Below are 12,798 nucleotides of genomic sequence, written 5' to 3' on the forward strand. Positions count from 1 at the left end.
GCAAAGGAGAAGCAAAACATCACATACAAGGGATGTCCAGTAAGATTTAGTGCAGATTTCTCATCAGAAACCGTGGAGGCAAGAAGACAGTAGTATGATATAATTAGTATAATGAATGACAAAAATTGCCAGCTGAGAATACCTTATCCAGCAAAATTGTCCTTTCAATATGAAGGTGGCATTAAAATGTTAAAAATAAAAATTCACAACTATTACTATACTCTTATTGTTTATGTATGTTTATGCATGAGTGATATATTTCAATAAATTTTTTTAAAATGAAAAAATACAAATAAATTAAGAGTGTTGATAAAAAGGAAGCTGGCTCTGCAGGAATCCTAGAGCACGAAAAGAAAATACAGGAGAGAGAGGCTTTGGGAAGAGTAAAGAAGGGAAAACTATGAGAAAGGATAACCAAAAGGGTAAAAAAACAAACGGAAATAAAATATGACATATGAAAGCCAAAGAATAAAATGGTGGAAGTAAATAATAAATTTATAGTAATATCCTTGAATGTGACTAGATTAACTCCCCAGTCAAAAGGTATAGGCTGACAGAATGGATTAAAAAAAACAACCATGAACCACCCACATGCTGTCTAAAATAGAGTCACCGTAGATCCAAAAATACAAATTGGCTGAAAGTGAAAGTTTGGAAAATGATATTCCACACAAACAGTAAGCAAAAAAGAGCACAAGTAGCTATAATAATATTGGACAAAATAGACTTTAAATGCAAAAAAGTTATAAGAGATGCAGAAGGTCATTATCCATTAATAAAAGGATCAATCAACCAAGAAGAAGTATTAAAGAAGTATTAAACAGTATTAAAGATCTGTGGACTGAGCCAGGGTGCCCCATAATATGCGAGGCAAACTCTGGCAAAAAAAGAAGGGAGAAACAGACATCTCTACAACGACATCAATAGCCACTCACATCAATAAATAGAATGAGATAGAAGATCAACAAAGAAACAGAAAAGTTGAATAATATGATAAACAAGTTAGACCTTAACAGACCTATAAGGAAATATTGCATTCCAAATCAGCAAGTTATACATTCTTCTCAAAAGCTCATGGATCTTGCTCCAAAAAGACCACATTTTGGTCCACATGTGCTCCAAAAAGACCATAAGCAGGTCTCATTAAGCATAAAAATATTGAAATTATGAAAAATACTTTATCATTTTACAATGGAATAGAATTGGAAATCAGTAGATGGGAAAAGGGAAAAATCACAAATGTATGGAGCCTAAATACACTCCTTGGGAGGAGGATGTGGCTCAACAGATAGAGTATCCACCTACCATACAGGAGGTCCAGGGTTTGATACCCAGGGTCTCCTGGCTTGTGTGGTGAGCTGGCACACGCGCAGTGCTGCTTCATGCAAGGAGTGCTGGCCCATGTAGGGTTGCCCCAGCATAAGGGTGCCCCCGTGCAAGGAGTGGCCTCTGCTCAAGGAGAGCTGCCCCAAAACTGTAGCCCGCCCAGGAGTGGTGCCACACACATGGAGAGCTGATACAGCAAGATGATGCAACAAAAAGAGACACAGAACCCCAGTGCTGCCTGATGAGAATACAAGTAGACACAGAAGAACACACAGCAAATGGACACAGACAGCAGACAACTGGGGGAGGGGATAAATATATATATATATATAAAACACAATACACTCCTAAATAGTCAGTGGGTGAAAGAAGAAATTCTAAGAGAAATTAGTAAGTATATTGAGACAAATGAAAACAAGAAGAAAACTTATCAAAACTTACGAGATTAAAATTTTTAAAAACCCTGGGATTCAGCAAAAGCAGGCTATATTAAAAAAGAAGAAATAGCTAACCTCAAAGATTTAACTGAACACCTGGAGGAATGGAAAAAGAACAGCAAACCAATCCCAAAGCAAGCAGAAGGAAAGAAATAAAGATTAGAGCAAAAATAAATGAAATTGAGAATAAAAAAAAAACAATAGAGAAAAATCAATAAAACCAAAGCTGATTCTTTGAGAAGATCAATAAAATGGACAAACCCCTAGCTAGACTAAATGAAAAAAAGAAGATGCAAATAAATAAAATCAGAAATGAAAGGCAGAACCTTACAACTGATCCCACAGAAATGAAAAGGATCATTAGAGGATATGAGAAACTGTATGACAACAAACTAGACAATCTAAATGAAATGGACCAATTCCTAGAAATGCACAAATGACCTACACTGATGCTACAAGAAATACATGAATTTAACAAGCCAATCACATTTTAAGAGATTGAATCCATCATCAAAAATCTTCCAACAAAGAAAATTCCAGGACCAGATGGCTTCACAGGTGAATTCTACCAAGCATTTCAAAAAAGAATTAGCACCAATTCTGTTTAAACTCTTCCAAAAAATTGAAAAGGAGGAAAAATTACCCAACACATTTTATGAAGCCAAAATCACCCTAATACCAAAACCAGATAGAGACACTACAAGAAAAGAAAATTACAGACCAACCTCTCTAATGAACATAGATGCAAAAATTCTCTACAAAATACTTGCAAATAGAATTCAACAGCATATCAAAGACTTATACATCATGAACAAGTGGGATTTATTCCTAGTATGCAAGGCTCGTTCAACATAAGAAAATCAAACAGGAAAGCAGACTTGGCCCAATGGATAGAGCATCTGCCTACCGCATGGGAGGTCCGTGGTTCAAACCCCGGGCCTCCTTGACCCATGTGGAGCTGGTCCATGCACAGCGCAGATGCGTTCAAGGAGTCCCCTGCCATGTATGTAGGGGCGTCCCCCATGTAGGGGAGCCCCAAGCGCAAGGAGTGCGTCCCGTAAGGAGAGCCACCCAGCGCGAAAGAAAGTGCAGCCTGCCCTAGAATGGCGCTGCACACAAGGAGAGCTGACACAAGATGACGCAACAAAAAGAAACACAGATTCCCGGTGCCGCTGATAAGGATAGAAGCGGTCACAGAAGAACACGCAGCGAATGGACACAGAGAGCAGACAACTGCAGGGGGCGGGGGGGGGGGGGCAGGGTAAGGGGAGAGAGAGAAAAAAGAAAATCAAACAAGGTAATACACCACATTAACAAACTGAAGGGTAAAAACCACTTGATCATCTCAATTGATGCAGAAAAGGCATTCAAAAAAATCCAGCATCGTTTCTTGATAAAAAACACTTCAAGAGATAGGAATAGAAGGACAATTCCTCAATATGATAAAAGGCATATATGAAAAACCCACAGCCAATATTGTGCTCAGTGGGGAAAGGTTGGAAGTTTTCCCTCTAAGATTGGGAACAAGACAAGGATGCCCATTGTCACCACTGTTATTCAACATTGTACTAGAAATTCTAGTTAGAGCAATTAGACAAGAAAAAAAATTAAAGGCATCCAAATAAGAAAAAAGGAAGAGAAACTCTCATTATTTGTGATCCTATATTTAGAAAATTCTGCAATGTCTACAACAAACCTACTTGAGCTAAAAAATGAGTTCAGCAAAGTGGCAGGATACAAGATCAACACACAAAATTCAGTAACATTTTGTGCACTAGTATTGAGCAATCTGAAGAAGAAATCAGGGGAAAAATTCCATTCACAATAGCAACAAAAAGGTTCAAATACCTAGCAATCAAACAGTGGTCAATACAGCACAGTGGAGCTGCAGGGACTGAGAATCCAGCACGTGGAAGGCTCAGGAGCAGCTGGGGGATGCCAGCCTCCCTTAGCCAGGGTGTCCCTCAGCCACCTCTGCCTGCAGCAGCAGTGCCCTTGTAGCGGAAGCCAGCATCAGACTGCACAATCTGAGGCGAGGCTGGTAAATCCATACCCAACCTTCTCAGATCTAGGCCCAGGGGAGGGGCCAAGAGCATTTTATTTTAATAAAGCATATATATTTTAATATATATATTAATCATATATCTGGGAACTGTTGCAGTTGCATCCAACTCACAGACTCATTACTATGCCTGGGATTAGAGCCCCCAGATGTCCATGTTCATGGTGAAGAATCTTCTGGAACACTGGTGCCAGGGGATAGATGTGGATATCCACAATTCTCTGTTGGTCATGGGCACTCCAGAAGACTATAGCCAAACAGAAATCAAGGAAACCTTGGGTGGGGTCTTATCCTCACTAGGCCTGTACAACTTGCTCAACAAGATTTTTCTGAGGAAAGAGAATGCCAAAGCTGCCCTAATTGAGGTTAGCAAGGGCATGAATCTGAGTTCCATACCCCAGGAATTTCCAGGAAGGGGTGGGGGGGGGGTGTGTCTGGAGGGTTGTCTGTAAAGACCCCACCCAGGATGCTGAGTTTCTAAAAAAACCTAAATGAATTCCTAGAAGACGAGAGGCACAGCATAGAAGATGTGGTCTCCATGCTACAGCTCAACCACCCTGCATGGCCCCAGCCTCAGAACCAAAATTGGTCTTCAGAGAAATGGGTAGAAACTTCGGGCATGCTCCTGGGGACGGTCGTGTAAGTCATCTTTCACATGAATTCCAAGATGCACCATCAGGAGGAAGCAGGAGTTCTGGAGCTTGCAAAGTCTGAGGGAGTAATGGCCTTGGCATTAGCAGCAGGGAGGAAGATGAAGAAGATCCAAAAGGAGCCAGGGCAGGCAGCAGAGGTGGGCTCTGCCTTGAAGATGGAGAGCCCCAACCACTGAAGTACATGGAAGACAGGGAGACCCTTCCATTTATGGTCAAGTGATTTTTGACAAGCCTGTCAAACCCACACAGCTTAAGCAGAAAAGTTCATTCAACCAATGGTTCTGAGAGAACTGGATATCCATAGTCTAAAGAAGGAAAGAGGACCTCTATCTCACACCTTATACAAAAATCAACTCAAAATGGATAAAGACCTAAATTTAATAACCAGGACCATGAAACTACTAGAAGACAATGTAGGGAAACATCTTAGAGATCTTGTGATTGGTGGTGGTTTCTTGGACCTTACACTTTTGGGTAACAAAGAAAAAACAACAAAACAAACAACAAAAGTAGATAAATGGGACCTCAATATTACACACTTTTGTACATCACAGGAGTTTGTTAAAAGGGTGGAAAGGCAGCTGACTCAATGGGAGAAAATACTTGGAAATCACATATCTGATAAGAGGTTTAATATCCATGATACAGAAAGAGATGTTACAACACAACAATAAAAAGATAAACAACCCAATTAAAAAATAGGAAAAAGACTTGAATAGACATTTGTCCAAAGAATACAAATAGCAAAAAAACACATGGCAAAAAAAAAAAATCACTAAAAAACTACAATGAGACATCATTTCACACCTATCAGAATGGCCACTATTAAAAAGACAGAACTGCAAGTGTTGGAGAGGATGTGGAGAGCTAGGAATGCTTATTCACTGTGGGTGGGAATACAGAATGGTACGACCACTGTGGAGAACTATTTGGCAGTTCCTAAGGAAGCTGAATATAGATTTACCACATGACCCTGCAATAGCAATACTGGGCATATATCCAGAAGAACTGAGAGCAGTGACACGAACAGACATCTGCACACCAATGTTCATAGTGGCATTATTCATGATTGCCAAAAATTGGAAACAACCCAGGTGTCCATCAAACAATTAATGGATAAACAAATTGTGGTGTATACACATGATGGAATATTATGCAGTTATAAGAAGAAATGAAGTTGTGAAGCATATGACAACATGGATGAACCTGGAGGACATCATGTTGCATGAAGCAAGCCAGACACAAGAGGACATATACCATATGATTGCGTTACTATGAACTAAATACATTGTGTAACATAATGCATGATTCCACTTATATAAAATGCAAATATAAATCAATGTATAAAGATGAAATTTGAGTAGTGGTTATTTAGGCCTAGGGAAGGCATGCTAAGGGGTATGGAGTCTTTCTGTTTGGAGCAATGAAATAATTCTAAAATTTTTGTGGTGATGAATGCACAACATTGTGATTACACTAAATGCCATTGATTACACACTTTAGATAGATAACATGGTATGTGAATATTTCTCAATTAAAATTCTTAATAAATAATGAGGAAGCAGATGTGACTCAGCCACTTGGACACCCACCTACCACACGGAAGGGCCAGGGTTTGGGTCCCAAAGCCTCCTAAAAGAAGATGAGCAGACATTACCCCAGCACCATGAGCTAGAAGCTGCTCCCACCCCAAAGAGCTAGACTTGCCCCTGCCACAACAAGCAGAGGCCACAAGCCAGCAGATGCCACAGTCCAGGGGAAGCAATGTGCCTCAGTCTGTTGGGCACTCGCCTCTCATGTGGGAAGTCCCAGGTTCAGTACCCAGTGCCTCCTAGAGAAGGCAAGCAATGAGTAGACAGATGAGCAAACCATCTGGGGGAGGGGGAAAATAAATAAAGAAAAAATAAAGTAAAAACAAAGTAAATAAAATAAATCTTTTTAAAAATAAATAAATATATAAATGTTTAATAATAGCCAGAAATAGTGCTATGTACAACAGGGGAACATAAATTGAGAGGTGAGGAATTTTGTTTGTTTGCTTTTTTATTATTATTGAAATAATAAAAATGCTCTAATAAATTATTGAAGTGATGAACATACATCTAAGTGATTATTCCAAATACCATTGATTGTACACTTTGGATGAATTGTATGCTTTATTAATATGCATCAATAAAATTGATTTCAGGAAGCGGATTTGGCCCAATGGCTAGGGCGTCCGCCTACCGCATGGGAGGTCCAAGGTTCAAACCCCGGGCCTCCTGACCCATGTGATGAGCTGGCCCACATGCAGTGCTGATGGGCACAAGGAGTGCCGTGCCATGCAGGAGTGTCCCTGCATAGGGGAGCCCCACGTGGAAGGAGTGCACCCCTTAAGGAGAGCCGCCCAGCATGAAAGAAAGTGCAGCCTGCCCAGGAATGGCGCTGCACATACGGAAAGCTTGACACAGCAAGATGACGCAACAAAACGAGACACAGATTCCGGGTGCTGCAGACAAGAATACAAGCAGGCACAGAAGAACACACAGCAAATGAACATAGAGAGCAGACAACAGGGGGGAACAGGGAAGGGGAGAGAAATAAATAAATAAATCTTTTTTAAAAAGTTGATTTGTTAAAAAAAAAACCTCCCAACAAAGAAAAGTCCAGGACGGATGCCTTCACAGGTGAATTCTATTAAGCATTTCAAGAAGAATTAACACCAATCCTCTCTAAACTCTTCAAAAAATTCAAGGAGGTGGTGGGGAGTGGTTGTAGCTCAGTGGTTAAGTGCCTGCCTCCTACCACCACTGAGATCCTGGGTTCAACCCCCAGTACCTCAAAAAAAAAAAAAAAAAAGATTGAAGAGGAAGGAAAATTACCCAACACATTTATGAAACCAACATCACCCTAATACCAAAGCCCAATAAAGATATTTCCAGAAAAGAAAATTGCAGAACAATCTCTCTAATGAACAAAGATGCAAAAATTTTCAACAAAATACTTGCACATTGAATCCAAAAGCATATTAAAGGAAATACACATCATGATCAATTGGGATTTGTTCCTCGTATGCAAGGGTGGTTCAACACAACAAAATCAGTTAACATGGTATAGCACATTAACAAATTGAAGGGAAAAAAACACACGATCATCACAATTAATGCAAAAGAGGTATTCAACAAAATCTAGCATCCTTTCTTGATAAAAACACTTCAGAAGATGGGAATAGAAGGAAAGTTCTTCAACACAATAAAGGACATACCTCATACTCAATGGGGATAGATTGAAAGCCTTACCTCTGAGATCAGTAACAAGACAAGGATGTCCACTGTCACCACTGTTATTCAACATTGTGCTAAAAGTACTAGCTAAAGCAATCAGATAAAAAAAAAAGGCATACAAATAGGAAAAGAGGAAGTAAAATTGTCACAATTCAGTAAAACTCTCACTATTCGCAGATGACATGATCCTACATTAGAAAATTCAGAAATATCTGCAACAAAGCTACTTGAGGTAATAAATGAGTTCAGCAAAGTGGCAGGAAACAAGATCAACATGCAAAAATCAGTAATGTTTTTGTACACTAGTATTGAACAATCTGAGGAGGAAATCAGGGGAAAAATTCCATTTACAACAGCAAAAATAAAGACTCAAATACCTAGAAATAAATTTAACCAAAGATGTAAAGGAACTGTATCCTGAGAACTACAAAACATTGCTAAAAGAAATCAAAGACGTCCTTAAAAAATGGAAAGACATTATGTGTTCATGGATTGGAAGAGTAAATATCATGAAGATGTCAATCCTACCCAAAATGATTTATAGATTCAATGCAATACCAATCAAAATTCCAACAGTTTCTTTACAAAAATAGAAAATTAAATTACCGAATTTATTTGGAAGGGAAAGGGGTCCTGAATAGCCAAAAGTATTCTAAAAAAGAAGAGTGAGTAGGAGAAATTTCACTACCTGGCCTTGAAACATATTACAAAGCTACAGTGGTCAAAAGAGCATGGTAGTGACAGCAAGAGAGACACATTGATCAATGGAATAGAGTTCAGAGTCCAAAAATAGACCCTCACCTCTATGGCCAACTGGTTTTTGACAAACTTACCAAGTCTACTTTACTGAGGCCAAACAGTCTCTTCAACAAATGGTGCTGGTAGGACTGGCTATATATAACTAAAAGAATGAAAGAGAAGCCATATTTTCACTCCCTATACAAGAATCAGCTCAAGATGGACCAAATTCCTAAATATAAAAGCCAGACCATAAAAGATGTAGGGGAACATCTTCAAGATCTTGTGGTAGGTGGGATTTCTTACACCTTATACCAAAGCAAGAGCAACAAAAGGAAAAAACAGATAAATGGGACCTCCTCAAAATTACACACTTTCAGACCTCAAAGGATTTTGCCAAGAGGGTGAAAAGGCAGCCAATTCAATGAGAGAAAATATTTGGAAATCACATACCCAAGAATGCTTTAGTATCCATGATACATAAAGAGATGCTACAACTCAACAATACAAAGATAAATGACGTGATTAAAAAATGGGCAAAAGACTTGAAAAGACTTCCGTCTAAAGAAGAAATACAAATGGACAAATGGTGATAAAAACACATGAAAAAATGTTCAACATCGCTAGCAATTAGGGAAATGCAAATCAAAGGTACAATGAGATATCATTTCACACCTGTTTGAATGCCACTATTAAAAAGTCAGAAAACTGCAAGAGTCAGAGAGGATGTGGAGAGATAGGTCTCACTGCTGGTCAAAATGTAGAAAGGTACAGTCACTGTGGAGGACTGTTTGGCAGTTCCTATGAAGTTGAATATAGACTTGACATGTGACCTGGCAATACTACTACTAGGTATATACCCAGAAGAACTGAGAGCAGTGGCACGAAGAGACATTTGCACACTGATGTTCACAGCAGTATTACCCACAATCACCAAAAGATTAAAACAACCCAGGTGCCCATCAACTGATGAATGGATAAACAAATTGTGGTATATACATATGATGGAATATTCTGCAGCTGTAAGAAGAACTGAAATCGTGAAGCATATAACAACATGGATAAACCTGGAGAACATTGTGTTGAGTGTAGCAAGTCAGACATAAAAGGACCAATACTATATGATTGTGCTATTATAAACTAAATATATTGTGTAATATATTAGGTACTGGAGTTAATAACTAGAATATAGGTCACCGGAAAAGAGTGAGGTTAGAGAATGAGGGTTAATCTGTGCAGAATTGGTAAAAAAAGGTTGTTCATAAATCTTTGGAAATGACTAGAAATGGTAGAAGTACATCACAGTGTTTGGAACTTGCACTGCTAATATATGGGTATGATAGTGATTGAAAGGGAAAGTCTAGGGTCCTGTATATTATAAGGAAAGCTCAAAAATGTAACATGAGACTGTACAGCATAGTGAAACCTCATATGAAATATGCCTAAAGGTAATATTGCATATTAATACTGCTTTTTCTTTGAAATAGAACAAATGTATATTAATGTTACACGATGATATTATCAGGCAAAAATATAACCAAAGCAAACTATGGACAGTAATATATAGTAATATATTAATAATCTTCCATAAGGGGAAAAAGGAATATACTATGTGAAAGGAACTAGACAAAAGGTACTACATATTGTTTGACTCCATCTATACAAAACATAAATGCAAATAAATTAGAGAGATGGAAATAGAACAGCAGCTATGTACAGCAGGGTAAGCATAAAGAGATTGAGTGATGATTATTAAGGGATAGAGTTTCTTGTTAGTCTGTTTTTGTTTATTATTATTATTACTGGAGTAATGAAAACATCCTAATATTGATTCAAGTCATGAATCCACTACTCTGAGTATACTAAATACCATTGATTATACACTTTGGATGGATTATATGTTTTATGACTATGTATCATTAAAATATGAAAAATAAAGTCAGTTCTTTAAGGGAAATTTTTAAATTTCATACACTTTGAATTATAATTCCATTTTTGGGTCTCTTGCCAAAGGAAATAATCTCAAATGCACAAAAAGACTTACACACAAAGGGGTTCATTGTAAAAGTATTTATAATGTAAGCATCTGTATAAGCAAACTACATAAAATTAAAAAATAAAAGAACAAACAGACAAAAAGAGCAAACCATAGACAAATGGTAAAGGTAATAAAAGAAACATCAAGTAACAATTAAAATAATCTTATAAAATATATAAATTTAAATATAGTAATATATATGAAATATATGTTTATATATAATTATACATATATTTTTTAACTTGAAAGAGGAAAATAAAAGGACTTGGAAAAAATAATAACATCTTTTGAGTGCTTATTATGCACAAGACACTAAGAATTTTACACATGCACATATACATTTAATCCTAACAATAGCCCTACTAGGTAAGTATGAACTCCTATACCTGCCTTTTACTGATGAGAATAGAGAGACTCAGAGAAATGTTAAGTATCTGGAGTTAAATTAGAATCCAGGCAAGATGACTTCAGTAGTTGAAGGTTTCTTATTAAATAAACATCTATTACTGTCCCAGTGCAAAGTTACTAAAGAAAAACATTACCTGCCTAGCCTTTTCTTGTTTTGAAAAGTTAGTAGGAAAGATTAAATCTTTCGTTTTCTAAAGGGGGTTCCCTTTGAGAAACATATCAGAGGCTAGAAGCACTATTTTAGTAGGGCTGTCATGGAAATAACTTCCCTGATTATTTTTGAGAGCCCTCAAGTGTTTGCGAGTATCTACAAAGAAGGACTCAGGCTGATAATTTAGCCCTGGACAACCATCTGAGTTCCTCCTGCCCAACCATTCTTCCATCTGACTGAGTAATGTTTAGCCATCTAGGGATGTGAATGAGTTGCTCTATTTTTTAAAAATTAAATATCATGATAAACAAAAATGTTGAACAGAATGCAACTATATCTCTAATTTTATCACTTGAAAGATAACACAGATGGATACCATGAAAGAAATATGAACATATACATATACATATATACATATATATATATATATATACAAAAAAAAACAATGCTTAGCAATCGAAGGATGTGATTAAAAATGCATTTAGGAACAAAGTTATTAATATTTTAAAAGTTATAAACACAGCAAGAAAATAAGTAATCAAAAGATATACATAAGGAATTATCTAAAATGCATATAAAAGTTTTTAAAAATTCATTTTAAAAAGGCCTCAATACTTTGTTTCAAAGAATACAATGTTTCAAATATTAAAACTACAGATAATACTTCTTTAATGTGAATAAAAAGATTTCTTACAAAAGGATCTGCTGGTTTTTGCTTACAAAGCTCTGTGAGTCCTTTAAGTAGAGTCGGTGTTACATATAAATTTAAATAGTCCTTAGCAGCTTGTCCAACTGGAATGGGCTCAACAATTACTGCAAAAGTAAATGTATTCTCATTAAACTAAATAATAAAATACTATATAATTGTTAAAAAGGTTGCTTTCAAAGAATTTTTAATGGCATGAGAAATACCCATAATATAAAGTTAAGTTTCAAAGAAAAAGGGAAACAGAATTACATATATAGCATAAAACACAAGTGCACACATAAAGAGAAATAATTAGCCTAAATAACACTGACAAGAAACACATCTAAATGCTAAAAGTAATCATCTGTAAGATTCTGATTTTGTTTTCAACTTTATCTTTTTCTGCATTTCCATGTTTTTTAGAGTATTATTATTTTTATCATGGAAAACATTATAAAAAAAGAAAAATATGAATGAATATGTAAAAACTAAGATTAATTTATTCATTCAACAATTATTCAGAGCTCACTTTATGGCAGGCACTTTTCAATATGGTGCAGATACAAGAGTGAATACATACTTAATGCTCTTACAGACTAGTGAATACATATATATATAAAACCTATTTCTGTCTATATAACATGTGTTAAAACATTTCTATTCTACTGTGGTAGTTTGGAGCAATGTACCCCAGAAAAACATGTTCTTAAACTTAATCCATTCCTGGAGGTATGAACCAGTTAAGGTGTGGCCCAACTAAATCAGGATGGGTCTTAATCCTCTTGCTGCTGTCTTTTATAAGTAGGATGAAATTCAGACAGATAGAGAAAGCCACAGACAATCAGCCAGAGTCCTGAAGCGAAGGGAGAAGAGACTGCAATGTGCGTTGTCATGTGATAGAAGAGCTAAAGACCAAGGATAGTCAGTAGCCAGCCCCAAAATGCCAGTCTCTGGGGAGAAAGCATTATTGATGTGTTGATTTGGACTCTTCCTAGCTTCAAACCATGTGCAAATAAATTCCCGTTTTTTAAGCC

At 36.9% G+C, this 12,798-nt stretch overlaps 1 protein-coding gene and 1 pseudogene across 2 annotated transcripts in view; one reads left to right on the plus strand and one right to left on the minus strand.

The window, feature by feature from the left end:
- Positions 1-12,798, minus strand: part of NME5 (NME/NM23 family member 5) — a 30,567-nt gene that overhangs the window by 7,246 nt on the left and 10,523 nt on the right. Inside the window, exon 5 of one of the 2 annotated variants that reach the window (XM_058279277.2) lies at positions 11,797-11,889. In XM_058279277.2, coding sequence (XP_058135260.1) covers positions 11,797-11,889 — 93 coding nt within the window. Of the gene's footprint in view, positions 1-11,770; positions 11,890-12,798 lie in introns of both variants that reach the window. The other variant, XM_058279274.2, reaches the window with a different exon arrangement.
- Positions 3,975-4,654, plus strand: LOC101417196 (paraneoplastic antigen-like protein 8A; annotated as a pseudogene).

Source organism: Dasypus novemcinctus, chromosome 2 (assembly GCF_030445035.2).
Source record: "Dasypus novemcinctus isolate mDasNov1 chromosome 2, mDasNov1.1.hap2, whole genome shotgun sequence".
NCBI classification, from domain to species: Eukaryota; Metazoa; Chordata; class Mammalia; order Cingulata; family Dasypodidae; genus Dasypus; species Dasypus novemcinctus.